Source organism: Carcharhinus amblyrhynchos, unplaced genomic scaffold, assembly GCF_965287045.1.
Source record: "Carcharhinus amblyrhynchos unplaced genomic scaffold, sCarAmb.v2.hapA chromosome_216, whole genome shotgun sequence".
NCBI classification, from domain to species: Eukaryota; Metazoa; Chordata; class Chondrichthyes; order Carcharhiniformes; family Carcharhinidae; genus Carcharhinus; species Carcharhinus amblyrhynchos.
Window position 1 is genome coordinate 98,327 of NW_027649956.1, and position 23,910 is coordinate 122,236.

A 23,910-nucleotide genomic window follows, 5' to 3' on the forward strand; every position below is an offset into this window, starting at 1 on the left:
TTCACTTTGGTAAGAATAACAGGAGTACAGAATATAGGGCTAATGGAAGGACTCTTAGTAGTGTTGACGAGCAGAGACATCTCGGGGTACATGTGCATAGATCCCTGAAAGTTGGCACCCAGGCTGATAAGGTTGTTAAGAAGGTGTACGGTGTGTTAGTTTTATTGGTAGAGGGATTGAATTTCGGAGCCGTGAGGTCATGTTACAACTGTACAAAACTCTGGTGCGGCCGCACTTGGAGTATTGCGTACAGTTCTGGTCGCCACATTATAAGAAAGATGTGGAGGCATTGGAAAGGGTGCAGAGGAGGTTCACCAGGATGTTGCCTGGTATGGTGGGAAGGTTTAAGGGAAAACTGCAATGGGTGCAGGAAAGGCATGTGCTGGTTAGGAGAAAGGATGGGAAAGGTAGGATTAGAGAGCCGTGGATTACCAGAGATATAGAAGACCTGGTTAGGAAGAAACGAGAGGCGTATGTCAGGTCTAAGCAGCTGGGAACGGAGAGAGTGTTGGAGGAATACAGAGAGAGTAGGAGGGATCTCAAACAGGGAGTTAGGAGAGAAAAGAGTGGGCATGAGATGGCTTTGGCAGGTAGGATTAAGGAGAATCCAAAGGCGTTTTACTCCTATGTCAGGAACAAAAGGGTGGCTAGGGGTAAAATCGGTCCCCTCAGGGACAGACGAGGGGAATTGTGCTTAGAGGCAGAGGGAATGGGGGAAATCCTGAATGAATACTTTGCGTTGGTATTCACAAAGGAGAGGGGCTTGATGTCTAGTAGGGTCATTGAGGGAGCGGTAGACCAATTGAAAGATCTATCGATTACGAGGGAAGAAGTGTTAGGGTTTTTAGCTGGCATTAAAACTGATAAATCTCTGGGGCCCGATGGCATTTACCCGAGGCTGCTTAGAGAGGCGAGGGATGAGATTGCTGGGCCTCTGACGCGAATCTTTGTCTCTTCTTTGGACACAGGTGAGGTCCCAGAGGACTGGAGGATAGCGAATGTGGTACCGTTGTTTAAAAAGGGTAGGAGGGATAGCCCGGGTAACTATAGGCCGGTGAGTTTAACGTCAGTGGTAGTTAAGTTGATGGAGAGGATTCTTAGGGATAGGATGTATGAGCACTTGGAGCGTTGCGATCTGATTAAGGATACGCAGCATGGCTTTGTAAAGGGGAAGTCTTGCCTTACGAATCTGGTAGAATTCTTTGAGGAGGTGACAAAAACGGTCAATGAAGGACGAGCCATTGATGTCGTCTATATGGATTTCAGTAAGGCATTTGACAAGGTCCCTCATGGTAGGTTGGTACAGAAGATTAAAGCTCATGGGATATGTGGTCAGGTATCTAGATGGGTAGAGAACTGGCTTGCAAAGAGGAGTCAGAGAGTAGTAGTGGATGGGGTCTTTTTCTAGCTGGAGGTCTGTCACTAGTGGTGTGCCGCAGGGCTCAGTACTGGGACCTCTTCTCTTTGTAGTGTATATAAATGATTTGGAAGAGGGAGTAGGTGGTGTGATCAGCAAGTTTGCTGATGACACCAAGATGTCTGGATTGGCGGGCAGTGAGGAGCAGTGTCTGGCAATACAGCGGGACATTGATAGGCTGGTATACTGGGCAGATACGTGGCAAATGGAGTTTAATCCGGATTAATGTGAGGTGATGCATTTTGACCGGAATAATGTAGGGGGAAGTTATATGATAAAGGGTAAGCCCGTAAGGAGTATAGAGTCGCAGAGGGACCTGGGGGTGCAAGTGCACAAGTCTTTGAAGGTGGCAGTGCAAGTGCAGAGTGTGGTGAAGAAAGCCTATGGTATGTTAGCCTTTATAGGAAGGGGTATAGAATATAAGAGCTGGAGTCTAATGTTGCAGTTGTACAGAACGTTGGTTGGGCCGCATTTGGAGTACTGCGTCCAGTTCTGGCCGCCTTACTACCGGAAGGACATGGAGACCCTGGAGAGAGTGCAGAGGAGGTTTACCAGGATGTTGCCTGGTATGGAAGGACTGGGGTATGAGGAAAGATTGAAGAAATTGGGGCTCTTTTCCCTTGAAAGACGGCGACTGAGGGGGGATCTAATAGAGGTATATAAGATTATGAAGGGTATAGATAAACAGAGGTAAGCTATTTCCTATAATAGAGACACATAGGACAAGGGGCCATGGGCTTAAGGTGAGGGGGGAGAGGTACAACACAGATATTAGAGGGAGGTTTTTCACACAGAGGGTAGTGGGGGTATGGAATGCTCTGCCAAGTAAGGTGGTGGAGGCAAAAACGCTAGAGTCATTTAAGAGTAACTTAGACAGGCACGTGAGTGGGTTGGAGATGGGTGGATATAGGAGATTGTTTTAAATAAGGGTCATTAACATTGGGGCATCCCTGGTAATGTAAATGGATGTGGTATGATAATAATGTTTTTTTTTCCTTTTCATTCACAGGTTTTAAGTCGGTCCGCCTCGTGTCCAACGAGGGGCATACACGCGATGGGTCGTACTGGGGCTGCTCTTGGTTGTTCGAGATTGGCCTAGTGCTTCATGTCGTTAGTGTGTGCCTAAACTGGACAAGATACTGGGCAAGACGACAGCTCAGTGACTATCGCTGATTGCTGTGCAGACACATGGATTTGGGCCGGTGTCTGTGGGAGTTTGCGCATTCTCCCCGTGCTTGCGTGGGTTTTCTCCGGGTGCTCCGGTTTCCTCCCACACCCCAAAGATGTGCTGTTAGGGTGATTGGCAGGAATAAATTGTCCCTAAATCAGTTTCCCTCAATGTGGATGGCCATAAAACATTGGACAGGGGTCATGGGTGGAGAGGTGGACTGGTGGTGTTGGGATAGCGGCGCGGGCTCGTTGGGCCGAAGGGCCTGTTTCTGGGCTGACTTTGTTCTTTTGTCTTATGAGGAAAGGCTGAGGGACTTGAGGTTATTTTCATTCGAGAGAAGGACGCTACGAGGTGACCTGATTGAGGCAAACAAGATGATCAGAGGGTTAGATAGGGTGGACAGTGAGAGCCTTTTTCCTCGGATGGTGATGGCTAACACGAGGGGACATAGCTTTAAATTGAGGGGTGGTAATTATAGGACGGATGTCAGAGGTAGGTTCTTTACTCAGAGGGTAGTAAGGGCGTGGAATGCCCTGCCTGCAGCAGTTGTGGACTCGCCAACTTTAAGGGTGTTCAAACGGTCAGTGGATAGGCATATGGATAACATTGGAATAGTTTAGGTTAGAGGGTCATTAGATTGGTTCCACTGGTCGGTGCAACATCGAGGGCCGAAGGGTCTGTACTGCGGTGGAATGTTCTATATGCTGTATCCACTCTGTGGTCTGGTGGCTGAGAGCTGGAACTTCACCAGGTTCACATCTCATTTTTAGATAAACCCAAGCATCATTTGTTGAGAGATGTCAAGAAAATTAGTCGTAGTAACACAGTACTGGTTGCTGGGGAAAGTCACTGTCAGCTTCCTATCAATGAAAAGGTACAGTTCACCTCTCCTGCCTGTTTCCTGTCACTCAGATAACTTCATATCCAGGCTGCCTTTGTCTCTTTTATTTCAGGGTCTCCAACTTTGCTCCCAAGCTTATTATGTGTTTACTAATAGTGGACAGTGTTTTTAATAACAGGAATACTGATAGTAATGGTATATTTAGTATCGCTATTTATGTTATTAAAAACAATGTCCATTATTAATAGGGACATGATTCAGACTATTCTGCACTGTGATTATTGCCATTTCCAGCTGAGCTGTGCCTTGAACTGCTGGGCGGTAAGCTCTGGAATTCTCTTCATAACCCTCCCCACCCCCATCTCTGCACTCTCTTTTAAGATGCTCCTTAAGCTCCGTTTAATATAAATTTGAGAGTGGATCCCTCGCGATAAACTTCATCAGAATTCCATGTAGTTTGTAATCTGCCTTACCAATATACAGCAGTTTTCTTTGTTTAATTAAACTGAGAAGCTGACAGACAGAAACATCTATAATCTGAATGACAAATTAAACTAAATTAAACATGTGACCAGCCATATCTGGTAATTCTATAAACATTTAATTGTTTTGTCCATCTTTTTTATTCTCATGAATGGTTTTGAGAATAATTATAAATGATTAGTTAAATCTTTCACTCCTGAATCTCACAGTTTATTGTAACTCAGGTTCAGACACATCACTGACTGGTTTGTACTGAGAGCAGAGGTGAGAATATCTGAGGCTGTTACTCTCCAAACTGGAGATCAGAGAGAGAAAGATTTCAGGAATCAGAGTGAATCCGTGATGTTTAACACAAATACTGACAGGAATGATGTGGAATGCTTATTAATGACACTATTACTGACACTGATAATAATTTACAGTGTTAGACATCCACTGATTATTAACACAATCTCACACAGTCTGATACTTACTGCAGTTTCTGTATTTTACATTCTGGATTCCTCAGAGCCGCAGACAATAGTTTCACTCCTGAATCTCCCACTTTATTGGCACCCAGACTGAATGGAGAAAGTGAGAAACACATTAAATTCAGATTAATATTCGGCAGGAGAAATAGCTGGGTCTATTTTTGTGTCAGAAACTTAGCACCAATGGTGAACTGATTTAAGTTACGATACCTCACCCAAGTTGATCTTTCTCTACACCCTAGCTATGACTGTAACACTACATTCTGGACTCTTTCCTTTCCTTCTCTTTGTACGGTAAGCTTGGGCACTAATAAATGTGACAATAAATAAATAATATCAAACCCTTTCTGTTGAATGGAAAAGGCAACAGTCAGCATTGAAAAATGATGAACAATTCACTCTCACTGGTTTGCCTACTGGGGGAATCCACTTCTACATCTCTCAAAATATATATTTTGTTTAATTGTCCATGGGATATGGGTGTCGATGGCTAGACCAGCATTTATTTCCCACTGCTAATGGCCCCTACAGGAGGAGCTGCCCATATCCTGTGAACAAGAAAGTAATTTTAAACATGTCCCACATTCTGGTCTCATTTCCTGATCATCAGAATTACCCTCCTGAATCTCACTGACCCTGCTACATTTCTGGAAATTCAAATCATTTCTGCTGTTACAGAAATCCAGGATTTTATGAGAATTGTAGATTTTACTGAGAGTTAAATGGTAAAGCTGTGAGAGTGGATCCCTCTTAGTGCCTCTTAACTACTGACATTGTATCATCTATCTCAGTTTGTTGGAGTGGATGAAGGGAGGGCCAGGAGCCAATAACCACAACCGAAAAGAGTGGGTCTATCTAATTTAGTCAAGTCTGTGGCTCCAGCCTAGAGCAGTGCTGTTAAACTTAGCTGATTGTCGGAGGGTCAGTTAATCATTTAACTACTCTGAGGCGGCCCACACTGAGTTCAAAAGGGAAATGGTGAATCAAATAGTGACATAGAGGAAAACTAAATCCATTGGTCGGTAAACAAAAAATGCTGTTTGCCACTGGCTTTATATTGCTGTGAATTGGAGGAAACAACAGAAAGGGTCAATGATGGTTCTGCTGTTGATGTGGTGTACACGGATATTCAAAAATCATCTGATGCAGTGACACAACAGACTTGTGACATAAGCTCATTAAATAAATGGGAAAGTATTAATGTGGATACAAAATTGGGTGAATGAAGAGTAATGGATATTTTCCAGGCTGGAGGATGTCTGTAGTGGAGAACCCTAGCGGTCAGTATTGGGATTCCTGCTTTTCCCTGATATATATGAATCATCTCGGTGTTTACAGTCTTGAGGAAAATTTCAAAGTTTGTTAGTCACAGAAATCTTTGAGGCATCGGAAACTGTGAGGAGGGGAGCTTGGGACTGAAAAACAGACCATGGTGGAGTGTACAGATAGGTGGCAGATTAAGTTCAATGCAGACACGTGTGAGGTGAGACTTTCAGGAAACATGTACATGAGGAAGCAATATAAAATAATCGGTAGAATTGTTAACGGATTGCAGGATCAGAGGGACTGGACGTATATGTACATCGATCATTGATGTTAGCAGGGTAAGTGTAGATAGCAGTTAATAAAGAATACAGCATCTTGGGTTTTACTGTTATGAAATAGTTTATGTTTGTGGGTATCAGATAATAATCCCTGAGTTTAAGTATAATTTGTGTTTCTGTGCTTGTGAGCTCAGAAAGGGCCAAAACTTTAATTTCACTTCATGTTAAACAAAGCTGCCTGCCTGGTTTCACTTTAAACTGTTCCTGCATTTTAATTTAAGGGTTACAATACTATAAGAGTTATAGAGGTTAAGAAAATGGTTGCTTATATTCAGAGACCCACAGTGAATGATAGAAACACTGAGTTTCATTTGTAGCCAGTTAACCCAAGAAGCAAGACGGTGTTCACAGAGGCTGCCAGGAGAGGCAGGGCAACGCAGGGATTCAGAAAGCAGAACCCAAAAGATAAATCACCATCAGAAACCAAGAAGGGAAAGAGGAGTGTCAGGAAGATAGAAGTCAAAGTGACAATAAAACCTGAATCTGAACAAGCTACTGCTCCCAAAGTTAAAGAGAGGAGCAGAGAGAGGCTCCCAGTTACAGACAGAGCTGCTAAATGCGGACATGGTAAAGTTTGCTCACGAGTATCCAGACATCTGATATCATCCTAAAGTTGGTGACACCTTCATACAGCCAAGAGGAGCTGTGTACTGTTGGCCTGGCTGAGTATGGAGGAATACTGAAAGGAAACATTGAAATATTGGAGGGGGGTCCTTGGTGAAGGCATCTGAGAGGAAGTGTTGATTGGGAAAGGATTCCAAAGGCTGTTTTTCCCCTGGAGTGGAGTTTCTAGAGCGGAGGGAAGAGTCCCAGTGAGATGAGTTTTCTCACATTGTTACAAACATTTGGGGGGATTTGAAGAAGAATCCACTGCAGTTACTTTGGGCGGCATCTGTCACTTGGTTTCAGAGATGGTGTATCTGACCACGGGTGGCTTGTTGGTTTACACTGACTGTGTACTTACTGAGAGCATTAAAGCATAAGATCTATTCTATAAATCGTGTCATCCCTACAGATCTGCAGACATCTGTGAAGTGAGATGGGTGAAGTAGTGGGGCACTGTAGTTTTTTCTTAACAAAGGTTTTAGTCTTTTGTTAAAAGTTAATCAACTGCCTTGTTATTCTGTTCATCTACATTTCTAAATAGTAAATAAAAGTCACGATTTACTAAGCCGGTGTTCTGCTCTTAGACCTGACTGTCCAGACATCAGCTGGGATCATAACATTGTCAATAGGGGCATCGAGTACAAGAGCAAGGAGGCTGTGCCAAATCTGAAAAAAGATCTCACTGCACAGTGTCATACTTTAGGAAGGCTTAGAACACATTGGAGAGAGTGCTGAAGATGTTTACAAGATTGGCTACAAGGATGTGAAACTTAAGTCACGAGGATCGATTGGAGAGGTTGTTCTCCTTGGAAGGAAGAATGCTAAGAGGAGATTTAAAATGTTCAAAATAGTGATGGTGCTGGACAGAGCAGGTAGCAAATCAACATTTGCTGTTTGGACAAGGATCAAAAACACGATTTAAATTGATTTGCAAAAGATGCAAATACAGTGTGAAAAGAACTATTTTTAAACAGAGTGAGTGGTTCAGGTTTTATGAGGCTGCAGTGAGAGAGAAAACTGGTGGGCTGCTGTAACCGAACAGGGAGGTTTTTACATAACTGCCCACTGTAAAGTTTAATACAAGACTGAACTTCCACTTCAACCCTGACTGATGTCACCGGTGATCACATGAATTATAAAGGGACACTGTCCGATATAATACACACCAACTATTTTTTTTTTCACCTTTAAAAGTTTACTCACCTTGGGGGTCCAGCCTCATTGTTCCATGGGAGCATTGAAGAGAGGCTGCGATTTGAGAGTGGAGAGCTGTGGGTGAGTAAAAGCGACTTTTTCTTTTAGAAACTAACTTTATTTTTTAGTGGGTTTTTTTTTTGATTGTTTTTTTTTAAGTTTGACCCCGGTTTGACCCCGGAAGTAGTTGCGAGGGCACTCGGGTCGCGTTTTTTTTTTACCCGACTATAAATTAGACCGGAGGGGATTCCCGATACTCTACACGGGTAGAGTATCCCAGCCCTCCCCCCTCCTCTAACCTAAAAAAAGAGAGAGAGAGAGAGGGGCTCTGTCTGAGAGCTGGTAAGACTGCTTTTGTATTTGTGTGTGCTGTAAGTGCTTTGGCTCACAGGGCCAAAGAGATAAGGTAAGTTGTAAGTTTTTTTTTCCTTTTTTCCTTTGGGTTGCTATAAGGGGTAAATATGAGTGTGAGACCTGTATGTTGTTGCCAATGCAACATGTGGGAAGTCTTGGAGGCTCCTGGCCTGCCAGACATCCACACCTGTGCTCGGTGTGTGGAGTTGCAGGCCCTACGAAACCAGGTTAAGGAGCTGCAAATGCAGCTCGAGGACCTTCGGCTAGTTAGGGAGAGTGAGGAGGTTATAGAAAGGAGCTACCAGCAGGTAGTCACACCAGGGCAACGGGATGAGGGCACTTGGGTTACTATTAGGAAGGGGAAAACGCGGGTGATGGGGAGCACTCCGGTGGATGTCCCCCTTCAAAATAAGTACTCCGGCCTGAGTACTACTGGGGGGGACAGCTCATCTGAGGGAGGAAGCGGTGGCCAGCTCTCTGGAGCTGAGCCAGTGAGCCAAAAAATCAAAAAGGGAAGCAGAAAGGTAGTATTAATAGGGGACTCCACAGTGAGGGGCGCAGACAGGCGTTTTTGTGGACGTAGAAGGGAGTCGCGGATGGTGGTTTGTCTCCCTGGGGCTGGGATCCAGGATGTCTCTGGGCGGGTCCCAGACATCCTGAAAGGGGAGGGTGAGGAACCAGAGGTAGTAGTACATATAGGTACTACTGATGTAGGTAAGAAGAGGGAGGCACTTGTGAAAAAGGACTATAGGGAACTGGGTAGGCAGCTGAGGAAGAGAAAAGCAAAGGTAGTAATCTCAGGATTGCTGCCTGTGCCAAGGGAGAATGAGGGAAGAAATGAAATGAGGTGGAGGGTGAATGCGTGGCTGAGGGACTGGTGTAGAGGGCAGGGATTTCGGTTCCTAGATCACTGGGACCTCTTTAGGGGTAGGTGGGACCTCTATAGTAGGGACGGGTGGCACTTAAATACCAGGGGGACTAGTATCTTGGCGGGAAGACTGGCTAAGGCTACCGGGGGGACTTTAAACTAGAAAGGATGGGGGGAGGGAACTGTGTTGGGGAAACTGGGACGGAGGAGGTTCGCTCCCAGGTAGGGGAGGACCGCAGGCAGTATGCGAGGGAGGTTAGACAGGTGGTGGAGATGGGAAATGCCCAGACTGAGGGGCTGAAGTGTATATATTTTAATGCAAGGAGTATAGTGAATAAGGTAGATGAGCTTAGGGCGTGGATAGCTGTTTGGGATTGTGATGTGGTGGCCATTACGGAGACTTGGATGTCTCAGGGACAGGACTGGGTACTTCAGGTGCCAGGCTTCAGGTGCTTCAGGAAGGACAGGGAGGGTGGCAGAAGGGGTGGTGGCGTGGCACTGTTGATCAGGGACAGTGTCATGGCTACAGAGAAAGAGGATGTCGTGGAGGGATTGTCTACAGAATCTCTGTGGGTGGAAGTTAGGAACAGCAAAGGGTCAAAAACTTTACTGGGTGTATTCTATAGGCCGCCCAATAGTGACAGGGAAGTTGAAGTGCAAATAGGGAAACAGATTCTGGAGAGATGTTTTAATAACAGAGTTGTCGTGATGGGAGACTTCAATTTCCCAAACATCGACTGGAATATCCCTAGGGTAAGGGGTTTGGATGGGGAGGAGTTTGTTAGGTGTGTTCAGGAGGGTTTCCTGACGCAGTATGTGGACAAGCCTACGAGGGGAGAGGCTGTACTTGACCTGGTACTGGCGAATGAACCAGGGCAGGTGATGGATCTTTCGGTAGGAGAGCATCTTGGATATGGTGACCATAATTCTATCTCCTTCACAATTGCGTTGGAACGAGATAGGATCAGGCAGGCTAGGAAGGTGTTTGTCTGGGGTAAGGGGAGATACGAAGAAGTCAGGAAGTTACTTGGACAAATAAACTGGAAGGAGGCGTTCTTAGGGAAAAGTACCGAAGGAAGGTGGCAGATATTCAAGGAATGTGTGTCTGGAGCTCTGAATGACAACGTTCCGATGAGACAAGGGGGTTTTGGTGGGTCGAGGGAACCGTGGTGCACAAAGGATGTGTTGAACCTAGTCAGGAAGAAAAGGAAGGTGTACAAGAGGTTCAGGGAATTAGGAGATGTTAAAGATCTTGAGGAGTATAAGGACTGTAGGAGGGAACTTAAAAGGGAAATTAGGAGAGCCAGAAGGGGTCATGAGAAGACCTTGGCGAGTAAGATTAAGGAGAATCCCAAGGCCTTCTATAAATATGTGAAAGGTAAAAGGATAAGAAGAGAAGGGATAGGACCGATAAAAGGTGAGGGGGGAAAGGTTTGTGTGGAACCAGAAGAAATGGCGGAGGTGCTTAACGAGTACTTCGCCTCAGTATTCATGGTGGAAGCCGATCTGGGAGATTTTGTTATGGATTTGCAGCAGATGGAAAGGATTGAGTACGTGAATATTAAGGAGGAGGATGTGTTGGAACTTTTGAATTCTATCAAGGTAGATAAGTCGCCGGGACCAGATGGGATGTACCCCAGGATACTGTGGGAGGCGAGGGAAGAGATCGCAGAGCCCCTGGCGATGATCTTTGCGTCGTCAATGGAGACGGGAGAGGTTCCAGAGGATTGGAGGATTGCGGATGTAGTTCCTATTTTTAAGAAAGGGAACAGAGATAGCCCGGGAAATTACCGACCGGTGAGTCTGACCTCAGTGGTTGGTAAGCTGATGGAGAGGCTTCTGAGGGACAAGATTTACGAACATTTGGAGAGGTTTGACATGATCAGGAATAGTCAGCATGGATTTGTCAAGGGCAGGTCGTGCCTTACAAGCCTAGTTGAGTTCTTCGATAATGTGACTGAACACATTGACGAAGGAAGTGCCGTGGACGTAGTGTACATGGACTTCAGCAAGGCGTTTGATAAGGTCCCCCATGCAAGACTTCTTGAGAAGGTGAGAGGGCATGGGATCCAAGGGCCTTTGGCCTTGTGGATCCAGAACTGGCTTGCCTGCAGAAGGCAGAGAGTGGTTGTGGATGGGGCTTTTTCTGAATGGAGGTCAGTCACCAGCGGAGTGCCTCAAGGATCTGTTCTGGGACCCTTGTTGTTTGTCATTTTCATAAATGACCTGGATGAGGAAGTGGAGGGATGGGTAAGTAAGTTCGCTGATGACACGAAGGTCGGTGGTGTTGTGGATGATCTGGAAGGATGGCAAAAGTTGCAGCAGGACATAGATAGGATGCAGGACTGGGCGGAGAAGTGGCAGATGGACTTCAACGCGGATAAATGTGTTGTCGTCCATTTTGGCAGAACCAACGGGATGAACGAGTACACTATTAAGGGCAGAAGTCTGAGTAGTGTTGAGGAGCAGAAGGATCTTGGGGTCCGGGTCCACAGGACTCTTAAATCGGCCTCGCAGGTGGAGGAGGTGGTCAAGAAGGCGTATGGTGTACTGGCCTTCATTAATCGAGGGATTGAGTTTAGGAGTCGGGAGGTAATGCTGGAACTTTATAAGACCCTTGTCAGGCCTCATTTGGAGTATTGTGCGCAGTTCTGGTCGCCTCACTATAGGAAAGATGTAGAAGCTATTGAAAGGGTGCAGAGGAGATTTACAAGGATGTTGCCGGGACTGGGAGGCATGCCTTATGAAGTTAGGTTGAGGGAGCTGGGACTCTTTTCCCTGGAGAGACGAAGGTTGAGAGGCGACCTGATAGAAGTTTACAAAATGTTGAGAGGAATAGATAGGGTGGACTCTCAGAGGCTATTTCCCCGGTTTGAAATGGTCGCTACGAGAGGACACAGATTTAAGGTGCGGGGAGGGAGGTTCAGAAGTGATGTTAGGGGTAAGTTTTTCACTCAGAGGGTGGTGAGTGAATGGAATCGGCTGCCGTCAGTGGTGGTGGAGGCGAACTCGCTGGGGTCTTTTAAAAGACTTCTGGATGAGTATATGGGGTTTTATGAGATTGAGGGTTATAGATAGGTCTGTAGGTTGGTAGGTGATGTGATCGGCGCAACTTGTGGGCCGAAGGGCCTGTTTGTGCTGTAGTGTTCTATGTTCTATGTTCTATGTTCTATAATATATGAGAGGCAGAGTACAGGAAAATAATCCTGATTATTATTAGCCACAAACTGTAAGCTGTACTGAACACAGAAACAATTATTTTTCTAGCATCATACAGAATCAGATGGTTTTTGTTGGGAGAGTGAAATATTTATTTTTAAATTTTGTAGTGAGGCCTTTACACCTCTAATTATTTAAAATGTATCCCAATAATGCTTTCATTCACTCAAGGAATGTGATCATCACTGGTTTTGCCAACATTTACTGCCCATGCCTATTTATCCACGAGAATCCGCATTCTGGAAACGATGTAGTTTTATCAGAGAATCATCGATTTATTACAGGTTCAGAATGAGGCCAATCGGCCCATCATATCTGCAGCTGCTCTGAAATGAACATTATTACTTTACACCATTCTCCCACACTTTCTCTGTGACCACTGGACATTGTTTCTCTCTCGACTTCCTTAACTGAACATGCCTCTGTTTTATTAGAACAAAGGAAATGGTTTTTCAACAATGAAAATATTTGCTATGAGACCAAACAAACAGTTACCTCAACTCCTGACACTTGTGCAGAACGGGTCCCAGCCGCTGGATCCCTTCACACTGAATGTGGCATTGCTGTAGATCGAGGTGTTTTATTGTATCACAGAGTCCAATGACATGAGACAGGACTGCACAGTCAATCGGGGTCAGTCGCAATCCCCTAAATGAAAGTGTTTTCACAGATCCCACTGTGTTCTCAGCCAGTGCTTTATTCTGAGACTCAAACAGGTAGTGGAATGTGTTCAGGAGCTTCCTTTTCCCAGTTTCAGTCTGTGTGTCTCCAATCTGCCCTTCAACCTTCTCCTTCACCCAGTCAATCACTCGGCAGGTTGTTTGATGAGGAAATTTACCCAGAAACTCCTCCAGGGGTCGAGCTGACTGTGGGGAGGAGAGACCAGCAACAAAACGGAGAAATATCTCAAATCGCCCATCTTCCTCGCTGTGAGCTTCACTGAGGAGTTTCCCGATCTCCCCGGGATCTGGAGTCAGGAATTGTGTGAGTGCAGCTACAAACTCTTGGATGGTGAGATGTGGGAATGTGTAAACCACACTCTGGACAGAATCATCTCTCTCTAAAAGTTCCATCAGGAACCCAGACAGGAACTGGGAAGGTTGTAGACTGTACTCAATCAAATCTCCATTTCTAAACACAATCTTCTTCTTGGAGACTCCTGTGTAGGCCATCTCACCAAGCTTCAGTAACACATCACGGGGGTTTTCAATCTCTCGGCCATGGTTTTTCAGAATGTTGTAAATATAGTAGGAATATAGTTGGGTGATGGTCTTGGGAACTTGCTGCCGTTCCCTGTCTCTTTGTGTAAAGAAGGGACCCAGTGACAGAGCGAGGATCCAGCAGTAGGAAGGGTTGTAACACATGGTGTACAGGATCTCGTTCTCCTCCACGTGTTTGAAAACAGCTGCTGCCACCGTCTGATCTTCAAAAAACTTGTTGAAGTATTCCTTCCGTTCATCACCAACAAATCCCAGGATTTCAGCCCAGACACTGATCTCAGCCTTTTCTAATAAATGTAATGCAGTGGGGCGGCTGGTCACTAGCACTGAACATCCTGGGAGCAGCTTGTGCTGTATTAAACTGTACACAATGTCAGACACTTCACACCAGCATTCAGGATCTATGCACATGGACTGAGGTTCTGTATTTCTCCGATTGTCGGCAAAATCAATCCTGTCCTTGAATTCATCCAAACCATCGAATATAAACAGCAATCCCTTTGGGTTCTTCCAGAGCTCTCCCAGAATATTCCCAAAGTAAGGATAGAAAAACAGTATCAGATTCCTCAGGTTTATTCGACAGTTAATAGTGTTCAAATCCCGGAATTTAAAACTGAAGACAAATTGAAAGTGTGGGTATATTTTCCCAGTGGCCCAGTCATAAACAATCTTTTGTACCATTGTTGTTTTTCCGATTCCCGGGACTCCGCTCACTGCTGCTGAATTCCCAGATTTGGATTTTCCCTGGGAAAAGCTGCTCTGGAACAATTGATCAGTTCGTATTTTTTCCAGTTCTTTCCGGAGATGTTTCTCTCTCCATTCTTCATGGTCTCGGCCTCTTGCCAGCAGTTCATGTTCGACAAGTGTCCGATCTCGAACATTGGAAATAACCGTTAGCTCAGCGTATCGATCAACCAGCTGGAAAATCTTAACCTTCTCCTTTATGAGGATAGTGTTCACTCTCAGAGTTTCAGTTTGTACCCGGAGTGTCTCCTTGTGTTTCTGTTGGAGATCTTCAATCAGAACAGAGAGAAAATGTTAGTTACATTAAGACACTGTCTTTGCTGATTTGAGGGATTTATTTTACACTGTCAGTCAAGGTTTGAGTAGGATATAAAATTGAGTTGTTGAAGATCTCATTTGACAATGATTAATTTCCACAAAGTTTCACATCATCATTTAATTCCAATATTTCTCTAACATGCCGGGGGTGATTCTCCCAAACAGGAATCTAAATGTCGAATGTGTGTAAAAACTGGAGTAAATCATGCTGGACTTTTCAGCGGGAGTTTCAGAATGAATCTCCCACAATCTGTGCACAGCAGAGTGGACGAGTGTGAATCAGATGGAAACTCAGTGGACGGACCCTATTCCGGCTGAGAGACCGGCAGCATCACGCTGAGTGGCCACTGTGCGTGCGATGATCAGTCAGCGCAGAGATTGGCACATACCTACTGGCTTCACAATGCCGGCATTTCCTACACAATCCCAACACCCTCTTCCCCCCTCAACCCAGCAGACTGACCCCACCGTAATCTCAGCACCCCCCACAGGCTGGTCCCCTCTCCCCACCCTGATGGCCAGCCCCAATCACTGTCCCTCCCTCCCTCCATCACTCAGCCTGAATGCAGAGTGGAAATCGGACACCCCACCCTCAATCCCACAGGCCCAATCCCCATTAGGCCTGAACCCTTGACATTGCTCACTGCCCGGTTGGCAGTGCCAAGGTGCCCTGGACATTAGCAAATTGCCCATTTGGAACGGCCAGGGGACCAGGCTGGCAATGCCCACCGTACTCCAGCCACCTCCAACCCTCTGGAGACCTCAATGTCATCCCCTTCACTCCAGCGGGGTCTGGTCGCCAGCTCCCTGCAAATAGGAAGTTATACAAAACCCCTCCTGATGTGAGGAAGTGGTGGGGCGAGAGGCTCGAGGGCCTGGAAATTTCAGTCCTGCTCCCGCTAAGGACTCTTAAGCAGATCCAAATGTACATTGTAATAATTTATACAGCTCCACACCGATCTCTCTGGCACAGAGCTGACTGTGCCCGAAATCCAGCTGCCGGAGACACATGCAGGCGATGGCCTCCAGTGGGGAGCCTGTGAAACGGCTCTGCACCGGTCTCCTGCCCTATAAAACCAGCACAGCGAGCTGGGAGAATCACCCCCATTGATTTTACAAAGGTGATGTTTTAACTCTGATGGTTAATACTTTCCTCCCTGCCCTTATTATAGACATCTCATTGGTAGATCTTTATATAACAGTCAACATAGTTTGTGAACTAGTCAGAGCTCCCAACCTGCTGCAGAAATGGTAAGTGGGATATTAGAGACTGTGTGGGAGCGGGAGAGAGTGTAACTGTTCAGGAGTCTCACTGTTACTGTATTTAAACTTCAATAGGTTCCCTGTCATATTGTGTGTGTTGGAAAAGCAACAGTTTTGAACATGTGAAGTTCTGCTATTCTATCAGGCTGTTACCGCATTAAGTGAGTTATTGGGGAGTCGTTTGGCTCAGTTGGGTGGACACTTGATGTGGTTTCTGTTCGAACAACAGCCTGGCGACCGATCCCTGTTCTTTCTAAGGTGAATTCAGAACCTCGTTCGTTGCCCTGCCCATGGTGGAGATATAACCTGCCTTTAGACAGAGAACTCAAAAAAACCTTCCCGTTTTATAGTGTGTCAGTAATCACTAATTATATTTCAGGGATTGTACACACAGATTTAACAATTCTACTTTTGATAACAGTTGTGCCATGACAGTAACAAGAAATAGAACAACAAGCCACTTTACGAAGTGTAATATGAAAGCACTAAACATTCAAAGTTTATTTGAACTATTTACCAATATTGATAATGTTTTGACTAATTCTGTCTCTTGTTTCTTTGTAATGCAAAAATGTCACTTTCTTTGTTCTTACACTGACTTCAAACATAACCTCTGAATTAAAGGATTGCTGAGTAGACCAGTGTGCTCTCTTTCACTGCTATTCAGAAACAACCAGTAATTCTGCATCAAGCCCAGATATTCCCTGTTCCTCAGATATTCCCTGTTCCTCAGATATTCCCTGTTCCTCAGGTATTCCCTGTTCCTCAGGTATTCCCTGTTCCTCAGATTTCTGCTTCAGATCAATGTCCAATTGTGTGAACATCAGCAGTCAGTCTTATTTATTAAATATTTTCTGACGGCAAATTCTGTTCCATGAAATGAGATGGGGTAAATCGGAGCCAGCAACCTACACACTTATCAGCCTGGTGTATATTGTCCACTGGATGACACAAGGGAAAATATAAGATATTCTTTATGATCATTGGGAAAAGGGAGAGACAAGTAGACATTCACAAATCACATTTTACAATAAATAGATTGTACTGGGATTTATTGAGAAATTGAGTCTACCAGTGGATTTGGGAATCCGGTGGACATTGTCATTCTAGGCTGATAAGATCCCTCACACAAGGTCACTGTGAGACAGTGTTATTGTTTCAGTGGAAATGAGAAAGTCTGGATTTGGAATGGTCTTCAATGTCATGATTAAAACTTAACTGATTAAAAAATGTGGTTCAGTTTGAAGACATGTTACAAACGAGCTTCCCTGAGAATTAGTCCAACACACATTACTCTTAACAGTCCACATTCATGAGGTGAACAAGATTGAACAAGCTCGGAGCAGTAATAGAGTATTAGGTGTACAGTAAGTTTGCCAATGAAAATATTAATAGGATGATTAACACTGAAACAATCATATAAAAATATGTATATGAGTGAGTGCAGTGAGAACACATGGGCAAACAGTGTTCCATTAAGATAAATGTGTCTCAAATGTAGTTGTTGAGGCAATGTTGAATAGGGTCATCATTTATCAGGAATAATACAGAGACAAAGTGAGAGAAAAGAGCTTGGTGTTACTGGGGGCAGCACAGTGATTAGCAATTCTGTCTCACAGCGCCAGGGACCTGGGTTCAATTCTGGTGCTCGGGTGACTCTTTGTGGAGACTGCACATTCTCCCCATGTCTGCGTGGGCTTCCTCAGGGTACTTTGGTTTCCCCCCACAGTCTAAAGATGGTTGATTGGCCATGGACTAATGTTTGCACACATCGGGCAGTTGTTTTACTTTGCATTCTGTAATAAAGTAAGTTCCTTTCCGATCTGGCTTCCTGAGTCATTCCATTCAGCCAGCATTTATTGTCCATCCCTAATTCCCCTGAAAATGCGCTCGTCAGCTGCCTTCTGGACCCGCTGCAGTCCACGTGGTGTAGTTACACCCACAATACTGATAGTGTTCCAGGATTTTGATCCAGTGACAAGGTATGGGATCAGAGGAGAGCTGGCTACATGGGTACAGAACTGGCTTTGCCATAGAAGACAGACAATAGCAGTCCAGAAGTGCTTTTCTGAATGGAAGTCTGGGACTAGCAATATTCCACAGGGATCAGATCTGGGACCTTTGTTATTCATAGTATATATTAATGATTTGGAAGAAAATGTAACTTGCCTGATTAGTAAGTTCACAGATGACACAAAAATTGGTGGAGTTGTGGAGAGTGAAGAGGATTTTCAGACGATACAGCAAAACATAGTCCTATTGAAGACTTGGGTGGAGAAATGGCAGATGGAGTTTAATCTGGATAAATAATAGATAATGCATTTTGGAAAGTCCAATGCATGTCAGAATTATACAGAAAATGGTAGAACCTTTGGAATACTGACAGGCAGAGAGGTCTAAGTGTAGATGTCCACCAATCACTGAAAGTGGCAAAGCAGAGGGATAAGATAGTCAATAAAGCATACGGCATGTTTGTCTTTATTTATCGAGACATTGAGTATACAAATTGGCAGGTTATGCTGCAGCTGTACAGCAACTTAGGCCTCATTTACAATCTTGTCACCACACTACCAGAAGCATGTGGATGCTTTGGAGAGGGAACAGAAGAGGTTGACCAGGATGTCCACTGGTCAGGAGGGTATTAGTTATGAGCAGAGGTCGGATAAACTCGATTTGTTCTCAGTGGAACGACAGAGGTTGAGCAGTGGCCTGATAGAGGTCGACAAGATAATGAGTGGCATGGACAGAGTGCACGGTCAGAAGCTTTTTCCTAGGGAGAAAAGTCACATACGAGGGGACACAGTTTTAAGGTGTGTGGGGAGAAGTTTAGAACAGATGTGTGAGCTAAGTTTTTTTACACAGAGGATGTTGAATGTCTGGGACGTGCTGTCTGGGGAGGTGGTGGGAACAGATACGACAGCAGCATTTAAGAGGTAACTAGACAAATACATGAATAGGATGGGAATGGAGGATACGGACTCCCTATGTGCATACGGTTTTAGTTTAGACAGGCATCATGATCGGCGCAGGCTGTGAGTGCTATAGGGCCTGTTCCTGTGCTGGATTTTGAATGGACAGAGATATTTCCAAGTCAGGGTGGTGAGTGACTTGCAGGAAAACATACTGGTGTCCCCCTGTGACTGCTGTCCCTGATCTTCTGGATGGCAGCAGCCATGAGTTTGGAAAGTGCTATCTCAGCAGCCTTGCTGTGTTCGGCAGTGCATCTTATAGATGGTAAAACCTGCTGCCATTTTTGTCGGTGGTGGGGGGATAATTTTTGTGGGTGGGTATTAATCAAACAGTCTACTTTAAACTGGTATGTGAGGAATTCCATGTGTGTCGTTGAGCTGCACTTACCCAGGGAGAGGGCAGAGAATCCCATCACACTTCTGACTTGTACCTTGTGGATGGTGGAAAGTTTACGGGGAGTAAGAGGTGATTTTCACGGTGTAGAAATCTTTAGCAGCTGATCTGTTCTTGTAGTCACACTATTTATATATCTAATCCAGTTCAGTTTCTGGTTAATGGTAACCCTCAGGTTGTTGATAGTGGGGGATACAGCAAACAGTAATGTCATCGATTGTCAAGGGGCAATGGTTAAATCCACTCTTGTTTCTATGATTTCTATGATAACTATCTCCAACCTTACAGTGCAAAAGGAGACCATTGAGCCTGCACTCACAATCCCACACTGGCCCTACCCCCATATCCCTACATATTTACCCACTAATACCCCTAACCTACACATCTCAGCTCTCTAAGGGGCAATTTTTAGCATGGCCAACCAACCTAACCCACATATCTTTGGACTGCGGGAGCTTAATGCGTGACGTGAGATTTACGTGCAACCTTGTCAGACCTAGATTTTGTCCAGAACTTGCTGCATTTGGACATGAATTGCTTCAGTATCTGAGGAGTTATCAATGTTACAGAACATTGTACAGTCATCAGTCGACATCTCTGTTTATGAACACTGAGCCCTGGTGCTCTGGGTTTGGCTTAATGGGCCATCTGGGATTTTGCTACTCACTAATTTGATATGGTTACAGTGGGAATGATTTCTCAGGTGCAACAAATCCTTTACATCTGACTCAAGGCCCGACTCTACTGTGAGTCCAGAATATAAGAACTCGGGGCAGAAATAGGCCAATTGGCTGCTCAAACCTGCTCCGTCATTTAATAAGATCACGGCTGATCTTTTTGTGGACTCAGCTCGACTTACCTGCCTGCTCGCCTTAACACTTAATTCCTTTACTGTTCAAAAATGTATCTGTCCTTGCCTTAAAAAAACATTTAATGTGCTATCCTCAACTGCTTCACTGGGCAGGGAATTCAACAGATTCACAACCCTTTGGGTGAAGAAGTTCCTCCTCAACTTAGTCCTAAATCTGATCCCTCTTATTTTGAGGCTATGCCCCTAGTTCTAGTTTCACCTGCCAGTGGAACCAACTTTCCTGCTTCTATCTTATGTATTCCCTTCATAATCTTATATGTTTCTATTAGACCTCTCCTATTTCTTCTGAATGCCAATGACTATAGCCCCAGTCCACTCGGTTTCTCAACTCTGGAATCAGCCTAGTGAATCTCCTCTGCACCCCCTCCAGTGCCAGTATATCCTTTCTCAAGTAAGGAGACCGAAACTGTACACAGTACTCCAGGTGTGGCCTCACCAGCACCTTATACAGCTGTAACATAACCTCACTGTTTTTAAACTCCATCCGTCTAGCAATGAAAGACAAAATTCCATTTGCTGCCTTAATTCCCTGCTGCACCTGCAAACCAACTCCTTGAGATTCCTGCACAAGGACACCCAGGTCCCTCTGCACAGCAGCATGCTGCAATTTTTTACCATTTGAATAATAGTCCATTTTGCTGTTACTCATTCCAAAATGGATGACCTCACATTTACCAACATTGTACTCCATCTACCAGAGCCTCGCCCAGTCACTTAGACTGTCTATATCCCTTTGCAGACTTTCAGCATCCTCTGCTCACTTTGCTCTGCCACTCATCTTAGTGTCATCTGCCAATTTTGACACACTACACTTGGTCCCCAACTCCAAAATCATCGATGTAAATCGTAACCAATTGTGGTTCCAACACTGACCCCTGAGTCATACCGCTAGTCACTGATCGCCAACCAGATAAACACCCATTTACCCCACTCTTTGCTTTCTGTTAGTTAGAACATCCAGACACACAGGAACTCTGTACTGAGATTCACACAGTACCGGGTTTCAACCAGGTGTGTACAAGACTTCAGAATTAATAGCAATTAACAGCTGGGTTCAGTCAAAAGATGCAATGGTCACACATGTTTGGGAAAAAAAAACGAGAGATGATATGAATTGTAATTTGAAACTGTGTATGGTTGAGTATTAATGATAAAACTGAATCATGCTCTACCCAATTTCCACAGTCTTTAATTTTCACTATCACAGATTTTCACAATCTCTTAAAAAAGGCTCCAATCAGATTCTCAGAAGTGAAATGGTTTATAATCTCCATTTCCTCTCTTACCTTTCAGGTTACTGGGTAATTCAGATAAACCATGTGCGATGTCCATATAATCAAACGAATCAGCACCTGTTTAAATAAATGAACTTCCATGAAAACAGCTCTGTGTAATATTACAGTGATATCGGCAGTGTTTAAATGGGAAATTGAATTCACTGTGATTTTACCGTACCAGGTTCCTGTATTTCTTTCAGTATTTTATCCAGCTTTGGGACTCCGTGACGCATTCTCACAAAGGATTCCCACATCACCCTTCGAGCCTGAGATCCTTTTCCCATCACCAGACTGAGGAGAAGTTTGGAACTGTCTGCCTGGTTTCCCTTATCCACGAGATCAGTGACTTTCTATGAAGAATAATAATGAAGAATAATGAGACACAGAGTGAAAGATAAACACTGAGAATGAGAAGGAAAGGATCTGCTCAGTGATGGGATTTCCCAGTTGTTTTCAGCTCAGAAATCAGTCACTGGGCCAAGTCCTGATTCATAATAAACATGGGCTGAAAATTCTCCTGAAATCTCATTGCAATTATTAACAATAAACAAATGTGAATAAACTAAACTAGAAATCAAAAACACATTTCAGCTAGTGTGAGGAATCAATAAGAATCTGCAATATTTTCATGTGATTAGTTGTCTGTCCTTCAGTGTCCAACATCATGGGGCGGCACATTGGCACAGTGGTTGGTACTGCTGCCTCACAGCTCCAGGAGCCTGGGTTTGATTCTCAGCTTGGGTCACTCTGTGTGTGGAGTCTGTACATTCTCCTTGTGTCTGAACGGGTTTCCTCCTCGTGTTCCGGTTTCCTCCCACAGTCTAAAGATGAATGGGTTCAATTAATTGGCCATGCTAAAATTGCCCTAGTGCCCTGAGATGCATAGATTCGAGGGATTATAGGGTAAATGTGTCGGGATAGGGCAGTGGGGCCTTGGTGGGATTGTGGTCAATGCAGACTCAATGGGCCAGATGGCCTCTTTCTGCCCTGTAGGGTTTCTATGATTCTAAGACATTTGATTACTGATTGACAACATGATCCACTCCAATCACTTAAATCATGTTGTGATTTACCAGGAAATCCTGATGTGATGTGACTATGTTTTTTTTTCCAAAATGGCAGTGCGTCTTTGAAACACTCTTCCTGAAATGGTGGTAGGAACGGGGAGGTGGATGGCGTCTTGGTAAGCAAGGAGTTATGGGTATCGTTGGATAGACAGTCTGCAGATTGGAGGCTACAATCAAATCAGACATGATGCTATTAAAGAGTGGGACAGACTCGAGGGGCTGAACGGCCTACTCCTAGCCACACAGTGGTTACCATTGCTGACTCACAGGTTTGATCCCAGCCTTGCGTGACTGGCTGTGTGGAGTTTGCACATTCTTCCCATGTCTGTGTGGGTTTCCTGCAGCTGCTCCTGTTTCCATTGTCTAAAGCTGGGCCTGGGTAAGCTGCTCTTTCAAAGAGTTGGTGCAGAATGATGGGCCTCCTTATGGACTGTAGGGATTCCTGTTCTCCATGTGTAAGTAAACTAAACAGCAGCAAATCAGAACTCAGACGGAGGGAAATAATGAGTCTGATCCTTCAGTTATTGAAATGGAAGCAATGTTAAAATGAAATTTGACTGACAAATTGGCACTGACTAATCCAAATACCGACTGCTAATTTAGGACAGGAGAATGAGCCATTGACAATGGTGAAAAATCTAATGTAATCTTTACCGCTCAGTAACTCAAATTACAGAAACAAAACATGTTTCATTTTCAAATTACTGGTATGAAATCTCAGTAAAGAGGAGAGGTGAGTTAGATAGGATTTGAGAGATAGTAACACAGGTACAAGTGGGCTGTGAAGGAGGGGCTGGGCAAGATGTCAGAGACATTTAATGGAGAATTTCAGACTGGAGTTTACAGGAATGGTTGAAACTCATTGACTCAAACTAGAAAAATGGGAATGTTAAATCAAAGACATCAGAGGACTGGGGGACCATCCTGAGTACAAAGTGATATCTGGAGCAGAATCTGAGTAGCTGAAGATAAAGGACAATGTGGGAGGCCCAACAGGAGAACACTGGAACAGACAAATCTGGGGTAACAAAAATATAGATTTGGGTTCAGCAGGAGCTGTGCTGAGGTGGGAGGAGAAATGTGTAGTGTTACATTCAGGGAATAAGGATATTCCTGCACTGACAATTAATCGGGAAATGGAGTTCAGCTTGATTCTGAATACTGAAGTCACAGATAATCTGTCCAGGTCTCAGTCAGCGGCTGGGAATGGGAATGCTGAAGCACAAAACTTCAGTATTCAAGCCGGGATGTTGTCAGTGTTCCTGCGCACCAAGCACTAAGTTATTCCTTTTAGATCATGTGGGGGGAATTGAATTGTTTTTTCTGTGATGATGGAGATCCCATGAAGAGGCTGAAATAAATAACTCAGTAACATGTCTGACTGAATGGTCTTTTGTACTCATGAGCTGGATGTGAAACTTTCAGAAATCCCCTCCACACGTTTGCTGTTTAATTATCCAAAACCATATGCCTGGCATGGCAGGGTAGAAAAGCTTTATGTTGTGTCAGTTGTGGCTATGGTCAATAAATTGTGATAAAGCTGTTGTATGCATGGGACAG

General features: G+C 44.5%; 1 protein-coding gene across 1 annotated transcript in view; it reads right to left on the reverse strand.

The window, feature by feature from the left end:
* LOC145338883 (NACHT, LRR and PYD domains-containing protein 3-like) overlaps positions 1 to 21,353 on the reverse strand; it is a 36,893-nt gene extending 15,540 nt beyond the window's left edge. Inside the window, exons 1-3 of the mRNA XM_080183288.1 lie at positions 21,293 to 21,353; positions 12,723 to 14,460; positions 4,386 to 4,472 (exon numbers count right to left, since the gene is read on the reverse strand). Coding sequence (XP_080039414.1) covers positions 4,386 to 4,472; positions 12,723 to 14,460; positions 21,293 to 21,338 — 1,871 coding nt within the window. The 5' untranslated portion in view covers positions 21,339 to 21,353. The remainder of the gene's footprint in view (positions 1 to 4,385; positions 4,473 to 12,722; positions 14,461 to 21,292) is intronic.
* Positions 21,354 to 23,910: the final 2,557 nt, after the last annotated feature.